The sequence below is a fragment of the Tympanuchus pallidicinctus genome, unplaced genomic scaffold, assembly GCF_026119805.1.
Source record: "Tympanuchus pallidicinctus isolate F22 unplaced genomic scaffold, pur_lepc_1.0 scaffold1, whole genome shotgun sequence".
NCBI lineage: Eukaryota > Metazoa > Chordata > Aves > Galliformes > Phasianidae > Tympanuchus > Tympanuchus pallidicinctus.
Genome location: NW_026294618.1, coordinates 93,791,885 through 93,811,650, shown reverse-complemented (window position 1 = coordinate 93,811,650; position 19,766 = coordinate 93,791,885). Strand labels below are relative to the sequence as shown.

The window sequence follows — 19,766 nt, the reverse complement described above, 5'->3', positions numbered from 1 at the left end:
TCAATGATCAGCAGCAGAAACACAGACCTGGAGCTGAGCAAAAGTGGTTTCAGGGTAACACATAGCATCTCTTATCTTTCTCTGAAGTAATTAAATCTGGGCTAATACAATCAGACTTACTGTTTCAATTATTCTAAGAACAAATTCTCGGCTCTCTGTGTATAAGGATACCTTACGTCCACAGACAAGATTTTCAGTGTTTACACTGTTCTCTTCAGGAGACTCAACACATTTTGCTCCTCAGCTGTCACATCATCTCTTCTCAGCACAGTGATCGCAAGACTGGCCCTCCAGCATCACCAGCAGATCACTGCTCAGGCCAGAAGCTCTGCTTCACCTAACAGATGCAGCACTCCTCTCTGATCTTCATGATATCCCTGCTTGGAGAATGCTACACTACATTTCTCACACATCCCTCCCCATATGCAGTAGTGCCTGTATTTCCAAAGCCCATTGCTCAATGTCTGGAACAAAGACTCCAGTAGAAACCCTTCACTACAGACACATGGCAGTCCTCTGGCACATTTTAGAGATGCCTGCCTGGTAGAAACATTTTTCCAAGAAACCTGATAGTATCTTTCAGTACAGCAAAACAGCCCCGTGGCTTTCCAAACAAAGAAAGCTAGTTCTTTTTATGTCCAAAATATTGCATCAAGAGCTTCTTTGGAAAGCAGCCTCCCTGCTGGATTACCCTGGAGAAGAGAAGGCTCTGAGGAGTCCTCAATGTGGCATTCCAGTACTTACAGGGAGCTTATAAACAGGAGGGAGACTGACTTCTTACATGGTCGATAGAACAAGGGGGCAATGGCTTTAAACTAAAAGAGGGAAGATTTAGGTTAGATGCTAGGACATTTAGGTTAGATTAGGTGAGATGGTTTAGGATATTAGATGCTTGTTCAGAGGGCAGTAGGACACTAGAACAGGTTGTCCAGAGAAACTGTGGTGCCCCATCCCGGGAGGCATTCAAGGCCAGGTTGGATGGGGCCCTGGGCAAACTGAGCTGGTTGGGAGCAGCCCTGCCCATGGCTGGGGATTGGGAATGGGTGGGCTTGAAAGTCTGTTCCAACACAAACCATTCAGTGATTCTATAATTTGAGATATCTTCTTAATATAGCCAACGCTGTATATGGGCTTTGACAATGCCTTTTTAAGTTAATAGTTAATAGATCTAGCACAAGCCACGTTCTCTGGCTTCTCAGTCCCAAGGCTGGGTTGAGTACTTCTTGAGTCACCAATTTATTACATGGAACTATAGTTTGAAGTAAACTAAGGTCAAATGCACCAAATAGATTCAGCTTTTAGTTTTAAAAGGAGATCTGGTCACCTCTCATCCCAACAGTCTCATCTCACCTCCTTGTTATTGCTCTGTACGAATTACTTTGGGACAGCTGAGTTCAAAGCTGCCTCTATACCTCATGATCATGGTGCCAAAGATGCTGACATTTGATAATACACAAATGTACTCACTGCTCACTCAATTTCTGTGAACAGCACCTCGGTTTAATGCTCCATATTCCTCACTTTTTGGTAAACAGTGAAAAACACATATTTATTTTTCCACCAAAAGTTCACCTGAAAGCTCAACCTGGAAAGCTGAAGAAATACTGGGAAGAAACGAAACAGTTTGCTGCCAATGAGAAACACCTCCCACACTACATTGCCTGGTAATACCCACATGCCTTCCAACCACCATCCTCACTGTAACCTCTAATACAGTTTCAACCACTTCATCTCTGATTCAGGGACCCCCACATCGGCGCCTATTAAAGGCATAGCTGGAATGTAGCTAATGAAGGCATTCAATCATTCCTCCTTCTCGCATGTTGAAAAGTACCTGAGACCCTCATTTCTGGCACCTCAGCTTTGGCTTTCCTCTCCCTACTTCACATTCTATATTTGAACATGAGTTGCCAATGTGCACTAGCAGCCCACAGTGCCAACCATATCCTGGGATGCATCAAAGGAAGTGTGACTGGTAGGTCAAGGGAGGTGATTCTGCCTCTCTGCTCTGCTCTTGTGAGACCCCACCTGGAGTACTGTGTCCAGTTCTGGGGCCCCAACACAAGAAAGACGTGCAGTTGTTGGAGTGGGTCCAGAGGAGACAGGAAGATGATCAAAAGGCTGGAGCACCTCCCCTATGAGGACAGGCTGAGAGAGCTGGGGCTCTTCTGTCTGGAGAAGGAAGGCTGCAGGGATACCTTATAGCGGCCTTCCAATACCTGAAGGGGCCTACAGGAAAGCCTGGGAAGGACTTTTCATAAGGGCAGGTAGTGAGAACATGAAGGGAAATGATTTTAAACTGGAAGAAGGTAGGTTTAAACTAGATACTAGGAAGAAATCCTTTACTGTGAGGGTGGTAAGACCCTGGCACAGGTTGCCCAGAGGCTGTGGATGCTCCTCCCTGGATGCATTCAAGGCCAGGCTGGATGGGGCTGTGAGCAGCCTGGTCAGAGGGAGGTGTCCCTGCCTATAGCAGGAGTTGGAGTGAGGTGGTCTTAAAGGTCCCTTCCAACACAAACCATTCTATGATTCTTTTTCAAACATTTCCTCCGCCTACAACATTTTTGGCACCAGAGTGAACTCTTTTGTAAATAAGAACCCTTCTGTTGAGACCCAGCCTGCAACTCTTTGTGGGAACAGACTGGCTAATGCATAGTGCTGCCCTCGTCTTTCCATAGCTGCCTTTGGAAATATCCATTCTCATAATGCCAAATCTTGCTCAGACAACTGTGCCCTCACTCCAACTCTGCAAATCTCTCTCTGCACACCAGTACAGTTCCTCCATAACTCACTGCACTGCCTTGAACAGCTTAATAATTTATGATCTGATGATATAGGTATTTAACAAATTAGCAGGATATTTACCTCATTAGTTCTCTCTTTCGGCTTATAATTTAGGATTTTGTACTGCTGGGGAACACTTGCTCACAGGTGGCTACAATGTGTGGCAAATAAGAAAGATAGGAGAGATAAAAACACGTCAGAGAGGGAGAGGCCTGGAATAGCTTCAGCTGCTGTCTTTTAACATTGCCAGCTCTTAGCTTGCAGGGGCTATGACCTAGCAGCTCCAGCAGTGAACTCTGCCTGCTTTAACAATTCACTTGATAATATAGTGCACTTTAAAACGCAGTCTCAGCAGTGCCTTCAGGAACTTCTCTGCAAGGTTTCAAAGCTCCTGGGCGCTGATAACATCCCCAGAGCAGGACAAAACACTCCCAGCTAGGTTGGACCCTTCACCAATCAGTTCAGCTCTCTGCTCACAGCAGCACAATGCTGTGGGTTAAGTGTTACTTTGCAGCGTCCTACCAATACATTTATGGTTAGTTAGCCAGACCACTTGATAAAAAAGGGCATGATTTGTCTCCAGTTTGCTGACTGCAGCCACCACCCTCAGGAGAAACACGTGCCCTGTTGGCATGAAGCTGTAAAAAACATCTGCCACCTTCCCATTCAGAACCTGAAACTTATATGGATTCCAACTGGGTAGAAAATGAAACCCAGAGAGGAAAAAAAAAGATGAGTTGCAACAGCCAGAGTGACAGGGCAAAACTCACCAGTGGAAAAAGATGATTTACAATAATGGTGTGAGCCAGTGACCTAAGCAGCTTGCTACTCTCATTCCACTTAATCACATCTCCAGCATCTGGGATGCGTCAAGCACTGGCGGTGGTTGGTGAAATCTGCTAGCTGAGACTCCTTGCTGCCGGAGAGAGGTGTTGAGGCTGCTCTGGGAGCCAGGAGCCCTCCAGCAGGTTAGGCTTGCCCTCTGGGGCCACTCTGGTATACGTTTGGCAAATGACAGGGAGTCAGAAGGGCACTCCAAAGGAGTCATTCAGTTTTATAGCAGAGGCTTTAAACAGAAGATATGGATTAATCACAATCACCATTTCAATAAAACTACAATGTTTTACCCAAGGCTTTGTGTATCTTTGCCAATAAGGATATGTTTGAATTCCAGTTGTAGCAAAGAGCCCTTAAACTCAGTTCCATAAACACAACCCACCTTACCAACAACCATGCATAAAGATGTACGGTGACTCACAGCACAGCCGCAAGTCTTTGAGCTCTTTGCTCATTGAGTGTAAGGCAGTTAGTGGGGATGTACAGGGACAACACAGCTTTATTCCTTCTTATAATGAGTGAGCTAGGACAGCACCCTGAAGCCTAGCTGCATTTCTCACCAATGCATGTAGAAAGCCTGGCTCATGTAGGCCTTTCCCTTAACTGCAGAGGAGGAAGCCTGTTCATGCCATTTTCCTGAACAACAGCTTGCTTTCTTCACTGCCTGTGCTGGGAACAGGGCCAACACTCAGTTGTTTTTTTGCCCCTGCAAGATCCACAGAGAAGGAAGAGCATCCATGCAAGGAGCTGCACTTTTCCTCAGGCCTCTCCAGGTGTATCTATAAGGAGGAGAAGCTCATAAAAACGAGCTTTGCAAAGCAGGTGACAACAAACTAGAGCCTTGTACTTTGCAACACTTAGTCCTGGGCACCTCCTTCCTGAGATTCTGAGACCTTCCCCAAAGCCAGTGTATAAGACAGGCCGAATTAAAGTCTTTACCTTCCCCATGCATGACTTCAGGGCTGTTCTCCCATTAATAGTGCATCCAAATCCTAACAAAAGGGCTATAATTTCTCTGCTACAGATGTGAGCACTTGGGAACTACTGATATCTAGCATTCCTTTAGTTTCCTTTTTATGCTGGGGCTAAGGTATAGAGCTCACTTTGCCGCAGAAGGCTCACTCAGGGTTACTGAATTGACATCACAGTGGCAACTCATTTTCTGACATGCTTTCCTTCAAAAAACTTCTACTGAAATCAAAATGTTACTGCAAAAAGTGGGATGCTTGTCTTTAAGCCACTGCAGTCACAAATCCACAGGCTGAAAATATGCTTTCCTTCAAATTCATTTTTTTGAATGCCATGAGCCAAGAGAAAAATGGTTCTGTTGCTGTTCAGAAAATGTTCCTCATTCATCTGGAGATCCTGAAAAGACCATTTGAAGATCTAGAGCAGCTCGGCACATTTCAAGGAGCAGCACAGCCTAAGAATGGAATTGCCTTGAATGAGGCTCTACTATCTGATGGGCCACTTTTCCAAGTTAATCACAACACAACACACCCAAGTCCTACCCAGTATATTCCTGTTTGCACACGAGACATGAAGACAGCTGTACAATTACATACACCACCCCACACTCCAGGAGAAACGCCAGATTCCATCTCACTTCATACAACCAGAATGCCAAAAACAAAACTCAAATGTTTAGGAAAGCTACCCAGTTGATTATAACATGTCGTATGATGCATTAATGTAAGTTATTTGCACACCTGTTTCTCTCTGCTGACCAACTTCTTCACTCTAATGCATTATGTTTTCTGGATAAATTATGAAGGGAAAACAGACAACGGGAGCTATTTATAGTTGAAAAGCTCCACAAATCCCAACTATTGACACACTGCAGAGTATCTCGTAGAGGAATCAGATGCTGGGACTTTGTATGTTGCTTCTGCTTTCTGATCCAGCAGATCAAACATCTAGCTGCCTGAAATAGGCACTGAGCAACACACAAGTCTAGAAAACATCTGACTGTAGAGCCAGATGATGAAAAAGGCATTTTTGCAGGCAGGTATTTCCCCTAATTCAGGTCACACAGTAGGGGGAGAAGAGAAATATGCTTGAAGTCTGACATTTTCCAGCAAACTTTACAAACTACAGCAGCAATTACAAGTCGATACCACTCACAGCAGCCTCAAGATTACTCTAAACTGCAGTGGGGATGTGGAAGAGGAATACAGAGAACTTTAAATCCCCTCCAGCAACACAAGACATTCTTTGCATCAACACACTTGCTGTTGTTCTGAAACTGAAAGCTGCTTACAAAACTTCTCTACTGAGCAAAAATAAAACATGAAAATGAGACAAAAGCCAAGGAATAGAAGAACCAGTCTTTCTGTTCTAAAAGCTCCCACTCAGAGACGGGGAATCTATATCTGGTTAACAGAACAAACAGAAGATGATGTCAGATCTGAATCTGAATTTTTCAGTAACTTTCACTAATATGCATCTTCTGTACCCCTCAGCCTCCCAGAAGTTTATTCACTATGTAGGACACTAAGAACAGGGAGCACTTCCAAGAAGAAACCAAGGAAGAGTATCATTGCTAGCTGGGAATGTGCCTCATTTTTTCATAAGCTAACCCATCATGATACAGCAAGCTGGCAGCAGTGCTCTCGCTGCATGTTCCACATGCTGGAGTATACTGGAAGAATGCAGAGTTTCACAGAGGTCCAGTTTCAGAGAATCAACTCTTCTCCCAATCCCATTACACTGCCAGGCACTGTAAAGCATCGTGAGAAGGTGCCGTACCTGTATGTGACATGCACTGCAGTTCCAGGCTCATCTCTCTCCCATATCAAAGCCACTCTGTCTGGGGACTTTTCAACATGTTGGTCCAAGCAATTTACTGTAAGAAAACAGAGGTTTAAACAAAGCACGAAGACAAGAAACTCTTCTGATGGTTTTCCTCCTCAGAGCAGCAATTCACTGCATTAATCACACAGACTTGTCTTCCCCAGCTTCCATTTGTAGCACTGCATTGTTTGAATTTTCTATAAACCACTACTAGGCAAAACATTTATAATTGAAAGAGCTGATTTTCCATTAACTGAAAGTATCTAAAACTTTAGGAATTGGTGTAAACTCATGAAGTACAGACATATACACATTTAAGAATCATAGAATCCTTTGAGTTGGAAGGGACCTGTAAGGGTCATCTAGTCCAACTCCCCTGCAGCAAACAGGAACATGTACAGCTAGATCAGGTTGCCCAGGGCCTGAGCCAGCCTTGCCTTGAAAGTCTCCAAGGAGGAGGCAACCACAACCTCTCTGGGAAACCTCAAGCTGTGTGCTACACCACCTACCATATGAAGTGCAGTGTGGCTTCTGAACCACATGAGAGATGTTTGAGTGAGCTGACAGCACCCACCATAAGGAAACTTCTACAGAACCCACTTAGGAAACTCGCCTGTGTGTTCAGCAGCAACATGCCCACTGTTTACAGGTTAGACTTGTAAAGTACTAATTTCAAGCTTAAGTGACAATTATGTACTTCATTATATTCTCATGAAGGCAGTTAGGATATTTCAAGAGACAATTACTAAAAACCACTCAGGCACACTGCTGTGCAACTCAGAGAAAGCCCTGAAGAAAATGCTGAGCATTTCAGAGCATATTTCCTGGAGATATTAATACTGGTGGGAAAGGATTTTATTTTTCCAGATGAACTAAGTGCAATGAAAGCTGCCTATTGTTCTGTCAACATTTGTAAAGTATAGGCAAACTGCAGCCCAGGAGTCTGCTTCTGCTGTTCTGAGATCGCAGCTGATCTACAGCATTGAGAAAATGAGCCCCCAAAGGGGAATGGAAGATACACTGCTGTCAGAATTCGGCACATTTCACTACAAGAACAAATGCTTATCTCAAAAATATGAAAAAGAAGAAGCCCTTCAGTTGTTTGAAGTCTTTTACTTTTTAATACAAATTCCTACAGCAATACCAAAGAAACAAAGGAGATAAAATCATTCTTTATGTCAACTTACAGCACAGAAGGACAAAAGCTCTCGTCAGGAATGCCTTCAGCACGTACACACTGCTTTCCTCTGTCATGTATTCATAGGAAATCAGCTCTGCTGCAGGTTGTTCTGAGACCTTTAGCAATTCCCACCTCCATTCCCATGGCAGCAATACCCATAGGTACTGCACCACATTACAGTCAAATGCATTCACAGGGATTCATTTCCCAAGCAGCATTTCCTACCTGTTAGCAGCACTATGAGCTTTCAGTGTTTGTGTTGTAGCAAGCCCCAGCTGAGCCCAGTGAGAGCGGTAGCTCTTTGCTCAGTGAGAGCTGGCAGGTGAAACAGGGCCAAATGCTATTATTTCCTTCCTGACCATACAAGTGCTTTCACTTGCTTTGCAAAATAGAATTTTGTGACCTGCCTCCTGCTGCGACCCTCTCATGGTTTCTCCAGACGTTTCCTCACCCCCTTGACAATGCATGGAAAAGCACACAGAAACATCCCATTTTGATGAGATGTGTTCCTGAGAACACAAAGGCTTGGGAGTCCAAAAGCTTGTTGGGGTCTTTTCCTGGCCAGAAGGCCAGGAGTTCAGCCCAGAAGGGCTGAATCTCACACTTCTCCAGTTCTCACTGCAAGGTCCCCCAAGTACAAAGCAGAAGAACACGTATCCACCTGCAGTCCAGCTATGCCTGGAGACAGGAATGCAGGATGCTCTGAATCTGGAACCTGCAGTGCTGCCATGTTTTCTCAAGTCAAATCAAGAGATCATGAGGCCCCCATTTGAAGTATTGCATTCAGGCCTGAGGCCCCCAGCACAAGAAAGATGGGAAACTTCTGGAACAGGTCCAGAGAAGCAACACAAAGATGCTCAGAGGGCTGGAACATCTCTCCTGTGAAGGCAGGCTGAGGAAGCTGGGCTTGGTCAGCCTGGAGAAGCCTCCAGGGGGACAACACTGAGGCCTTTTAGTACTTGAGGGGAGTTTATAAACAGGAGGGGAACAGAGTTTTTACATAGGTGGTCATAGAGCAAGGGAAGGTGGCTTTAAAGTAAATAGAGGTGAGATTTAATTAGGGGGAAATTTTTCATTCAGAGGGTGGTGAGGCCCTGGCACAGCTGCCCAGAGAAGCTATGGTAGGGGCAGCCCTGCTCATAACAAGGGTTGGAGCTGGCTGGGCTTTAAGGTCTTTTCCAGCCCAACCAGTTCTATGTCTTTATGATCCCCAGACTCGACTCACGTGGGATCCAGAATAAGGTGCTGATCCCATCCTATAGAGGAAACAGCAAATCCCCAAAAGTCACAGTGTTCAGCCAAAACTTCCTTGCAACAGGAATCACTGAAAAGATGTCTGGCTAAAAACTCACTTCCCTTCCACTGCTGGGTGCTGGGAGCAGGGCTGTGCCAACCCCTGCACTCCTTTGGGATCCACGGCCAGGAACCCTCCCTGTGGGACTCCTCCTGCCCAGTGTTTGCTCTTTTGTTCTAAAGCAAGGTGGTTGGCTGACAATATTAAATTTTCTGCACCACTGAACAACAGTCTAATCACTCAAGCACTCTCCTAGGGAACGAAGTTAAAAAATATATACAAATACACATCCCTATGGAAAGACCCCACCATCAAGCGAGGTGCGAGGAAAAAAAAGAGACCAGCCTCCAGCTCCCTTCACATTCAGCCTTCCGTTGAAACCGTTGAAAAGCAGCAGGTCTTGAAAAAATTTAACTGTTTGTAGGTGCTGGCTTTGGTCCCTTGTATTTCAGGAGCATTCTTTGAGAGTGACAGCAGCATGACCCGTACCGTCCCCTTCTGTTCCCTTCACACCACAGCATGAGCTGCAGCGGGGTCTCTCAGGAGAGGCTCCTGACGAAACGTGTCGTCGGCGGTGCACTGCAGCCCCTCAGCCCAGCGCTGGGTGACCGCGTCCGCCCGGGAACGCAACTTTCTCATTTCCGACTGTTTCACAACGCCGTCAAGACTCACTCCACGCAGCACTGAACACCACCCGCCATCAACGCTGTCGCTGACCCAGACGCCTCGTTTTGTCCCCCAGAAAAAGGCTCGAGCGCCCAACGTCACGGAGGGCGCTCGGACAGACCGGGCGGAAAACGGCCGCAGCCGCCAGGGCGGCCCCAGCTGCGCCGGGGTATGGATGCGCGGCCGCGGGATCCTTACCCGACACGTTGAGGCGGCCGCCCAGGAACCAGCGGGCTCCGGCGCCGGCCGGGGCGGCCTCGCGGGCCGTGTGGAAGGGACTGTCCCAGCGCAGAGCCCCCCGCGCCGCATCCGCCCAAAAAGCGGCGGGGTCGCGGGCCGCCCGCTCCTGCCAAGCGCCGTAGCCGCCGGGGGGGAGATGAGCGCAGCCGCCGAAGCGCCGGACAGCGAGCGAGGAGCGGCTCAAGCAGCGTAGCACCCGCGCACGGACCGCCGCCAGCGCCATGGGGCACGGCCCTGCTCCGCCGTCGAGGCCCCGCCGCTCCCCGCCCCGCTGTTCCCGGCCCCGCCGGGCGCGGCACCGCCCCGGCCCCGGAACACCCCCGCCTCCGGGAGGGGACGGGTCGGGAGCACCGCGCGGCAGCGGGCGGTTATACGGGCGTACCGCGGGGCGGCGGAGCGGGACGGCGCTTCAGGGCTCGCTGCGGCAGCCCTTACGCCCGGAATTGGGCGCGCGGGCCCGCGTCCAGGCGGCTGTGAACGTCCTCCAGGAGGAGTCCCCACGGCCCCTCCAGCCCTGCGCTGGGCTCTTTCTGCGTGTCCGTGTACTGGCGGCCCAGAGCTGGGCCCAGTGCTCCAGGTGCGGGCTGCCAGCGCTGAGCAGAGGCGAGAATCACCTCCCTCCACATCGCGGCTCCTCTGCACCGTGCAGCTCCCAGCTTCCCAGCACCAGGTTGGATGGTGAACCACGTTAAATCGTGACCCTTTCCAATGAGATCTTGTAGGGGCTAACACAGGCCTGCTCTGTGCGTGGCACAAACTTTGCAGGATATTAATTCTGTTAGGTAGTCTGTTCCAGCCTCTCAGCACAACACTGCAAATCTCGTATTAAGAATATTTGTCTTCTTCCTGAAGACGAGCCGAACTACTGAGCTTTTCTTAAGTGGCAGCTCAACTAATTCCCAGGATTTGGGTGGGCAAAGCACATTTCATTCTTAGGAGCAGCAACTTCAATCTATACTTTATGCTAAGCTTGAAATTGTTCTGGCAGTGGCACGGACAGCCAGTGTTTTCCCAAGACTTTTCCTATCCAAAGAATATCATCAGATGTTATCTAGTTAAACAATATAAATTTTATTAGGATTTGGATTCCTGTCACTTCTGACATTTCCACTTGCGTTTTATAAGCAATGTGTAAGAATTGATACACTTAACTTCCTTGTAAAGTCAGCATTACCGCACTGTTTAAACAGTTATGTATTTCCTCAGCTTTCGTATGCCAGTGCTTCTTTTTGGGTAACAGAACTCATAGCGCGTGTGCCACCTTGTGCCGGATGGTAGTATGGGCAGTTATTCTCCCTTCAATCGGCTTAAGGATTGCACCAAAGTTTTCCATAAAAAACTACTTATCTGCAAAAGTAAGTAAATAAATAGATAAATAAATCAGGTTTTCAGACTAATGCTTACCATAGAACAAGCAAACAGAGGTGGAGGGGAGTGCTTTCCAAAAGCAAGAGCATGAAATTAAATTATTTGGTCTGAAAACATAGCTGTTTAATTTACAGACCTTGAAATCATCTGGGAATGCTGCCATTCTCTGCTTATTTTCCATATAAGACTGATTTTCTCCTTCCAACACAAATTTTTATTTTTCTCATGCTTCAGTAGACCACCTGTCATCCACAAATTCAGGCTCTTTTTCCTCCAAGAAAGTTGTGATTGCTATCAACACAATTCATACATAATCCAGCCAGCAGAACACCTAATTTCCCAATCCAGCTGGGCTGCTTGGTGGGACAAGAACAGTCCCAGTCTCCTTTCTTCCCTCCAAGCAAATTGTGTAGAAGGGAGGTGAGCCTCAGATGTTGCAGTGCTTCTTTCATAGAATCATAGCATTATCCAGGTTGGAAAAGACCTTCAGGACCACCAAGTCCAACAATCAGTCTAGCTTACTGAGCCCCATCACTAAACAATGTCCTGAAGTGCCACATTCTCGAGTCTCTTAAACACCTCTATGGATGAGGACTGCACCACTGCCATGGGCAGCCCATTCCAATGTCTCTCTATGAAGAAATTCTTCTTGTCTAATTAAAACCTCTCCTGGCCCAGCGTAAGACCATTTTCTTGCATCTCATCACTGGGAGAAGAGACCAACAGCTCCCGCTGCATTCTCCACAAGCACTGATGCAGGTGTTACTAGCTCTGGGGATTTCCATTTACTGTGATCTACAAATGCCACTTCTTAGCAGCTCCCAAAGGCTCATGGCACCACTGCATAGGAATTTGTTTCCTGGAGCAGTCAAGTGCCCTGAGATGACCTCCTGCCCCAGCCTCAAGGTTTTAGCAGCCATTGGCAGATATGGAGGGTTTGTAGTGATAACAAGGAACACAGCCAGTAGTGCTATGCAGTAATGGTTGGATGAAAGGAATGAACACAGCCCTGCCAAAAATGTTCTGGGGGTACTGGTGGATGGTAACTGGATATGAGTCAGTAATTGACTTTGCAGCCTAGAAAGCCAGCTGTATCCTGAGCCATATCAAAAGTGTGGCCAGCAGGATGAGGGAGGTGATCCTGCCCCTCTGCTCTGTGCTGAGACCTCACCTGGAGTACTGCATCCAGATGTGGAGTCCTCAGTGTTGTGGACCTGTTGGAGCACATCCACAGGAGGGCCACAAATATGAGCCAAGGTGTGGAAGACCTCCCTTTTGAGGACGGGCCGAGAGAGCTGGGACTGCTCAGAGAGAAGAGAGGGCTCTGGGGAGACCTGAGAATGGCCTCCTCAGTATGTGAAGTGGGGCTGTAAGAATGACAGACTTTTTAGTTGGGCCTGCTGCAATCGGACAAGAGGAAATGGGCCGCGGTGCGGGGACGCAGCTGGGGACACGGGGCCGCTCCGGCGCAGGGCCCGCAGGATGCCGGGTGCCGGCTCGCCGCTGCCGGCTGCGCGGGGCGGGCGCGGGGCGGGCCAGGCGGGGCGGGGGCGGCCTCGGGTGATGTCAGGGCTGATGCTGGAGGTGCGGCGCGCGGTGCATTGTGGGCGAATCCCGCCGCCCGCCGCGGCTCCGAGGGGGAGGATGCGCCCTGGGCCGGCCCGCCCCCGCCCCGCAGCCGCAGCGCCCGGCGCCGGCGGCACCGAGCCCGGAGAGCCGCACTGAGGACGCGAGGCATGCGCCGCCCGCGCCGGCCGCAGAAAGAGGCGGCGGGGCCAGGTGAGCCGGGCCGAGCCGCGCCGAGCCGGGCCTCGGCGGCCTTCGCGGTCGTCGTGCGGGGAGGGGTCGCCCCTCCGGCGCTGAGGGAGATGCGGGGTACGGGTCGCACCGGGCCGGGCCGCTCCAGGGCTGCGCGCGGGGCGTTGTGGGAACTGCAGTCCGTCCCTCCTCCCGGTGCCGCCTGCCGACGGGGAGCGGGCCCGAGCGGAAAACTCGGCTTCCCGGCGTGCCACGGGCGGCGGGCGGGCCCGGCGAGGAATGACGGCGGAACGCAGCCAATGAGAAGGCGGGATTGGGTGGGGCGAACCATCTGCCGAGAGGGGCGGGGGAGGGGGGGAGCAGCGTGCCGACAGCTGCAGTGCAGAGGCGGACGCGGCCATCTCCTCATAGGGGGAGGCGGGGCGGCCCCAGGTGAGGGGCCGGGCAGGGGGAGCAGGGTGGCGGCGGAAGAGGCTACGCGGGTTGGGAGCCCGGCGGCCGAGCCCGTCTCAGGCGAGCAGGTGCCTGCGCTTAGGGCGAGGCGCGGGAGGGGCCGCCGGGGAGGGGCAGGGCGGGAGGCGGCTGCGGCGCCCCGTGGGGCCGCGGGCGTCGTGCGGGGGGCGGAGGGGGGCCGGGCCCTGAGCCGGCTGCAGGAAGCGCGGCTCGAAACCGCGGTGCTGCGCCTCGGTGATGGGCGGCCCGCGCGGTGCCCGCCTCGCGGCTGGCGGAACGCCGCGCGAACAGCCCCGTTCCGCCGGGGTCTTTCGTCGGGGAGAGTTCTCATTGTGTTCGAACTCTTTGGTGCTCGGGTGGGCGCTGAGAGTTTCTCAGAGAGGTTTCAGCGTTTGGGTCTTCTGCAGCCTTTCGGAACGGAGTCTCTATGCTCTTACTGCTTGCGGTTCGCAAGTTGGTGCCGGTGCCCGCTGCCAGGCGACCCTTCCCCATCCCCTGCGCGTTGAGAGCCGCCCTGCCGCCCGGCTCTGACCCTCCGGCCGCTGCGTGACAGCACCGTGACCTTGAGCTCATCGGGCGCCCGGCAGCGCTCTGTGAGCCGTGGCCCCCGGCGGGACTGCTGCCACTCTTGGGGTGTTGGTGGAGGCAGCCCAGTGCTGCTCCCCAGCAGCCACAACCTACCCTGTGCCACGACTTCTGCGTTCCCGAATTTCTTTTGGCTTGCAAAGAGGAGGTCGTTTGACTGGTGGAAGGAAGGATTTCCTAGTTTTAGTGCAGCTTGTCAATTCCTTTATGCTTCTGGTACTGTCGATGGAAATGCTACCTTTAGCCACAAACTTCTCCATGAATCACAACGGAGGTTTCTCAGCATGCTGTTTATTTTCATTGTGTGAGTTTAACCCCCTGTTGGGTGTGCCTCAGCACTCTAGCTGATGGGTGCTGTGCCCTCATAGGTGCCATGACTGAAGTACTGAGTACCAAGTCAGTAGTATGACCACATTTCACTCCACTAACTTCTCTTGAGACTGTTTCTCAGTACAACGAGTGCAATTCAGGAATTTATATAATTATAAAATGAGTTAGGTTGGGAGGGACCTTAAAGATTGAGTTCCAACCCCTGTTACACATCGATTCTTTTCTTTGTGTGCATGTGATCATCCAACTCGTAACAAACATTTTCATGCTGTTGCACTGGAGATCAGAAACTTTCAAGATTCTCTTTGGGTATACTTCTGCAACTTCTATGTTCTTTGTGCTTTTGCAGGCTTTATTATAATATTCCTTCAAAAGAGGGCTTCATCTCTGGTGCAGGAAAATACTGGAGTTACCATTTCCTTGTAGATGGGTTTTTGTAAGAATTGATCTCAAGGATGCCTACTTCTTCTTTTTAACTTTTTTATCTTCTTGAAATAATTAGCAAGAGTCAAGTCAGATCCCCATCAGTGTTCTTGGCCTTACAAAAAGGAGTGCCTCTGGTGTAGAAAATCTAAAGAAGGGCAATGAAGCTGATGAGGGATCTGGAGCACAAGTCTTGTGAAGAGCATCTGAGGGAACTGAGATTGTTCAGTCCGGAGAAGAGGAGGTTCAGGGGAGACCTCACTGCTCTCTACAACTGCCTGAAGGGAGGTTGTGGTGAGGTGGCAGTCGACCTCTTCTCTCGTGTACCGGTGATAGGATGAGAGGGAATGGCCTCAAGTTACGCCATGAGGTGTTCAGGTTGAATATTAGGGAAAAAAAAATTCTCAGCAAGAGTGGTGAGTTATTGAAACAGGCTGCATAGGAATGTGGTGGAGTCACCGACTGTGGAGCTGTTCAAGAACAGTGGAGATGTGGCACTGAGGGACATGGTTGGTGGGCATGGGAGGGGATGGGTTGACAGTTGGACTGGATGATCTTAGAAATCTTTTCCAACCTTAATGATTCTGTTATTCTGACACCTGTTAGGTTCATGCTAGTGAAGTGGTCCCCACCCTTGCCCATGTATTGATTTCCTTCCCCTTCCTCTTCATCTCAACCCCAATGTTAGGTACTGAAGTGATGAAGCCAAGAGTAGCTCTACACCATAACAAGCAAAATGAAGCCCTCCTCTAGTAGAAGCTGTTGGTACTTGATGTTTTCCTGAGCAAGAGTGATCAGACATCCTGAGAGAGCTGATTCCCTCTTTCCTCTCTAAGTGCTGTGATACCTTTTGTGCTGTTCGTTGCCTTCTGTTACAGTGAGATTGCCACATCACTTTATAGCCTGTTAGTCCAGTGCTCTCTGGTGAATCTTGCTCTGTGTTCACTTTTTCAGTTGTGACCTGTCAGTTTTCTGTGTTGATCTTATTTAGTGTGCAGTTTCCAGATGAACTCTGCAGGAATTTCTCCCATTTCTGGGAAAGTCTGGGATTAAATTCATTTGCCAGAGCTCCCTGATGACCTTCCAATAACATTGGTTCACTTTAAAAACAATGAACAGAGCAGAAGACAGAAAATAGGATCTTGTAGAGCATTATGTCTCTACAGAGTCCCTAGGGGCTTTGTAAACTGTTCCTTCATTTTCAGCTGCTTGTTGGCTTTGTTGAGATCTCCTTCTTTGGATGTTGAAAGGCATACCTGAGATTTGCTGGTGTGATTGTGGAAGCACATGTCAATGTTTAAGTTCTGCTTTTTTGCTGAAGAAGACAAAGAATGGGTACAAGTAGTGCTTTCCTCCCTTCCTTCTTCACAAAACAAACAAACAAAAAAAAACACCCAGGAAGTTTGTATTCCCCATAGACATGCAGAAATCCCCTGAAATATCATTTTGAGACACTGTTCAGTTGGAATAAATGTTAAGATTTGTGCAATTGTGTCTGGATTCTGTTGAGGCTACCTCAGCTGTATGAGCATCACCAGATACAAACTGAGAGTTGGCAATACCCCCTCCACATCCTGCAGGACCAGCTCTGAGCCTTTTCCATAATTGCGGGGGGGGGGGAGAGAGAGAAGGTGACTTACCACAGTAGCTTTTTCATCAGACCCACAATTCCTTTTGTTTTTTTCTTGGTTCCACACTGTTTTCCATGAAGTCTTCATTACTCAGGAACTGTTTACATGGAAAAGGGTCCTTTTTGTAGTTTTGAGTACGAAGATGTTGACAGTGTGATGGACTGAAGATGTAATCAGATGAGATGTGCTTGGAAAGCCTTTCCTTTTGGTGTCAAGACATGTCATCTTTAATTTGGTGAAGAATATGAAAGAAGCAGACTGCAGATCATGGGCTGACTCCAGCCATATAGGCACTATGGAAAGCAGAATTAGTGTTTGTGGGCACAAGTCTCCTTTTGTCCAGAGAAAGGGGGCAGCTTAGCCTGCAGAGAGAACTTCAGTGTCAGCTGTGACAGATGGAAGTGAATTCTTTGCTATTCATGTGGTAGGATATGCTACAAGGCTCACCATCAGCCCAGAGGCTGTGTGCAGAAAGCTTTGATTTCATACGGCTCATATAAAGAGACTGCAAACCAGATAAGGGAAGCTGATCTCTAGTGAAAAGGTTTTGATTGCAGGATTATAACCCTGACTGGTCAGGCCAATATTTCATATTGCTCCAATCCTTTCTCTAACAGTGATCGAGAGATTATACTTAAGGAAAGGCCAAGAGGACGCATGATCCAGCCTTCTTTCTAAGCACCTTGTATGCTGGGGTGTTGGAAAATGCCATCCTTTTAGCAGCTTCCTAGAAGTTCTTCCTTGAATCCATACATTCTAATTCTCCTGCTTATTTCTGAGACCTATTTCATCTGTTTCACCCCGAAAGATCCCACTTAAATATCACATACCACTGAAAGTGCTCTTTGTTTCTGTCTTCCTCCCAGTTAATTTTTTTTCCTTTACTGTTACACAATTAGATAGTTCCTCCAGGTTGCTGTTCTTGGCCTTCATACACTGAAAGAGACCATACTTGCCAGCTTCTTACTGGTATGGTGCAGGATGGCTGCAGTGGATTAGAGCACCCAGTGTCACCCTGTGATTGTGCCTATGGCCGACCACCCAGGGAGGAGCTGGAGGCTGCAGCCAGTGGGCACTGCCATTTTCCTGGAGGGCTCCCTCAGCTCTCTGTCATTTGCTGCTCTTGCACTTGATGACTGGCAGGTTACCATGCTGTCCTTTCACCTCACTAGCTCAGCTGTGTGCACAGAGCTGTCTCTGCAGCCTTTCTTTTCCTCTCCTGTGAATAGGTGTTCCTAATGGCATACTATCAGTGAGCAGATTTCACCAGTAAGATTGTTGCTAGTCAGCATAAAGGCCTATTGCCACAAGATGTTTTTCTCTCCTTGGCACTACTGATAGTTGGGATGTAGTCTGAAAGTACGAATGTATCTGAAATTCCTTCTTTCCTCTCCACAAACCTAAACTTCAGACATTCTTTTTATGTATTCTTGCTCAAACATGGGGACTGGATTGCTCTCCCTTCATATGGGCATTAGCACAGTGCTCTTTTTGATTGGATGCTCCAATAAATTCTGTGCTTTTCTTTCATTTTAAGAGAAGGCTGCTCATGGTGAATTGACATACATCAGTCAGAGGACAGAAGCTGCCTTGGTGGTGGTGTTATGTTATGAGGTTCAGAGCTTTGTGCTTTAATAACATCTCAAATTATTTAAACAGAATCTAGATGGTTTGGACTCTAAAATGTGTTAACTTAGGGATGGTGCAACAAAGTTATTATAACTGTTTTCTTTAAATCTTGCTTTCCTTGGGAAAAAGATGTTGGCTTCAGGCAGATTTGCTTGGCTACTTCTAAGCAGAGGTGGCTGAGCCCTATGCTTTCACGGAAGGCTGAGAACTTTTGCTTTCAAAGCAATCATGGAGTGCAGCTTGGCTGAAACTGAAATTGGATCTGAGATACCTTTCCTTCATTGTGCTGGGGTTTGCATTTAGCTGAGCCTACATTCAACCACTTCAAGTAGCTCTAAGCTACTTACCTTCTTTTATTAGGGTGAATAATAGTTTTTTCTGCTGATACAAGTCATTGAACTGGTCTGTGGTGGGCAGAAGTTCAAAGCTGACAGGGGTGAAGGTGCTGCTTCTCTTCATTGAAGGTAGTTTTTTAGACTGGCAAAGCAGGAACCTGAAATTGTGAACCCAGGGTCAGCGTGTTTGTAGATTATGGAGGAGGGACTGTAGGTATTGCAATATAACCAACACAGAGCTTCCATTGATTCTCAACTTCCTTCAATAGTGCCTAAGCACCCAGAAACATGTTTTAGTAAAACATGCAGTTGCTAAAGCATGCTTTTTGAAAGGTGTCTGTCCAGCCTTGGTTTGAAATGAGCACGAGATCTGAATCTGCCATCTTCCATGTTCCAGGTGCTGGTGCTTAACTTAAGAAAAAAAACTCCCATGAAAAACTATAACTTTCAGTCATAAAACCTCAGCTTCTAGCAGAAGATGAGCCAGGCAGGGGAAGCCCTTCAGTTTTGTAAATTTGCTTTGTAGTAACATGCTTCTGTGCTAAATTAATTTGCCTTTCAGTTGCCATTCGGATAAGATGCACGTATTTTAATAGAGTTTAGATTTCAAGTGACCAGGTTGGCATCCTGCAGCCTTATTTCAGCTCCAGGTTTTTAGTGACCATTAGGTGTGGATGCTGACCTATTGGTGACTCTCATGTCTCTCTCCCAGTTGTAGGCAAAGCCAGAATTGCCTTCTTTTTTTTTTGTTGTGCTCTGCAGGCACAGAAATATGCATTATTCCTAAGTGTCTGAACCTGAGCTTGGTTATGCTATGAAGTATTTTATGTGAAGTGTACTTTCCTTCTGCTTTTCTTGACACTTTTACCTCTGTCTAGAAAGAATGAGGAGTGGTTACTCATCAAGCAAAAGTGAGGCTGATGAGACTTTGCACATTAAGCAGGAGGAAAAACAAAAAGGAAAAATGTGAAAAAACAGGAGGAAAAGGGAAAAGGCTAAAGGCTAAAACATTCAGCAGAAAGGTAGTCAAATATTTTCTCACTCTCAAGATGGTATGAGGGAAATGGCAGAATGCATTTGGGTTCTGGGCCTCAAGACTAGCTGGTTACTTAGGTCTGCAACCTATTCCAAATGTGACAGCAACTCAAAGGTAGGGCTTTTTAGTCTGGTTTTTTTTTTCTTTTTTTTTTTCTTTTTTTTTTTTTTTTTCCCCCCTCCAAATGGGTTTTCTTTAACCTTGCTGTCTGTTTTTCTGGTTGTGGTAAAATTGTTGTTCATTTTTTCCCTGCTGGACTGGCAGCAGTAATTGTGGCTGTGGAGTATTATTAGAAGTGTTTCTCTGGTAGCCAGCTTACTCTGGCACATTGAGCCCAGAATGCATAATTACACATTTCAGATTGAGATCAGTTTGAAAAATTGTTGTGAGCTTTTGCCAGCTCAAGTATAAATTTCTTATGTCA

General features: G+C 48.0%; 2 protein-coding genes across 6 annotated transcripts in view; one reads left to right on the top strand and one right to left on the bottom strand.

The window, feature by feature from the left end:
- Nucleotides 1-10,045, bottom strand: part of ACSS1 (acyl-CoA synthetase short chain family member 1) — a 35,556-nt gene extending 25,511 nt beyond the window's left edge. Inside the window, exons 1-2 of the mRNA XM_052676126.1 lie at nt 9,753-10,045; nt 6,370-6,466 (exon numbers count right to left, since the gene is read on the bottom strand). Coding sequence (XP_052532086.1) covers nt 6,370-6,466; nt 9,753-10,017 — 362 coding nt within the window. The 5' untranslated portion in view covers nt 10,018-10,045. The remainder of the gene's footprint in view (nt 1-6,369; nt 6,467-9,752) is intronic.
- Nucleotides 10,046-12,818: 2,773 nt separating this feature from the next.
- Nucleotides 12,819-19,766, top strand: part of TTBK1 (tau tubulin kinase 1) — a 99,646-nt gene continuing 92,698 nt past the window's right edge. The window contains exon 1 of one of the 5 annotated variants that reach the window (XM_052676006.1): nt 12,819-12,941. Coding sequence is in view for 1 of the 5 variants with exons in the window: in XM_052675967.1 (XP_052531927.1) it covers nt 13,220-13,441 (222 nt within the window). In the remaining 4 variants the exon portion in view is untranslated. Of the gene's footprint in view, nt 12,942-13,219; nt 13,442-19,766 lie in introns of those variants that run through there. The other 4 variants (XM_052675967.1, XM_052675996.1, XM_052675975.1 and 1 more) reach the window with 4 other exon arrangements.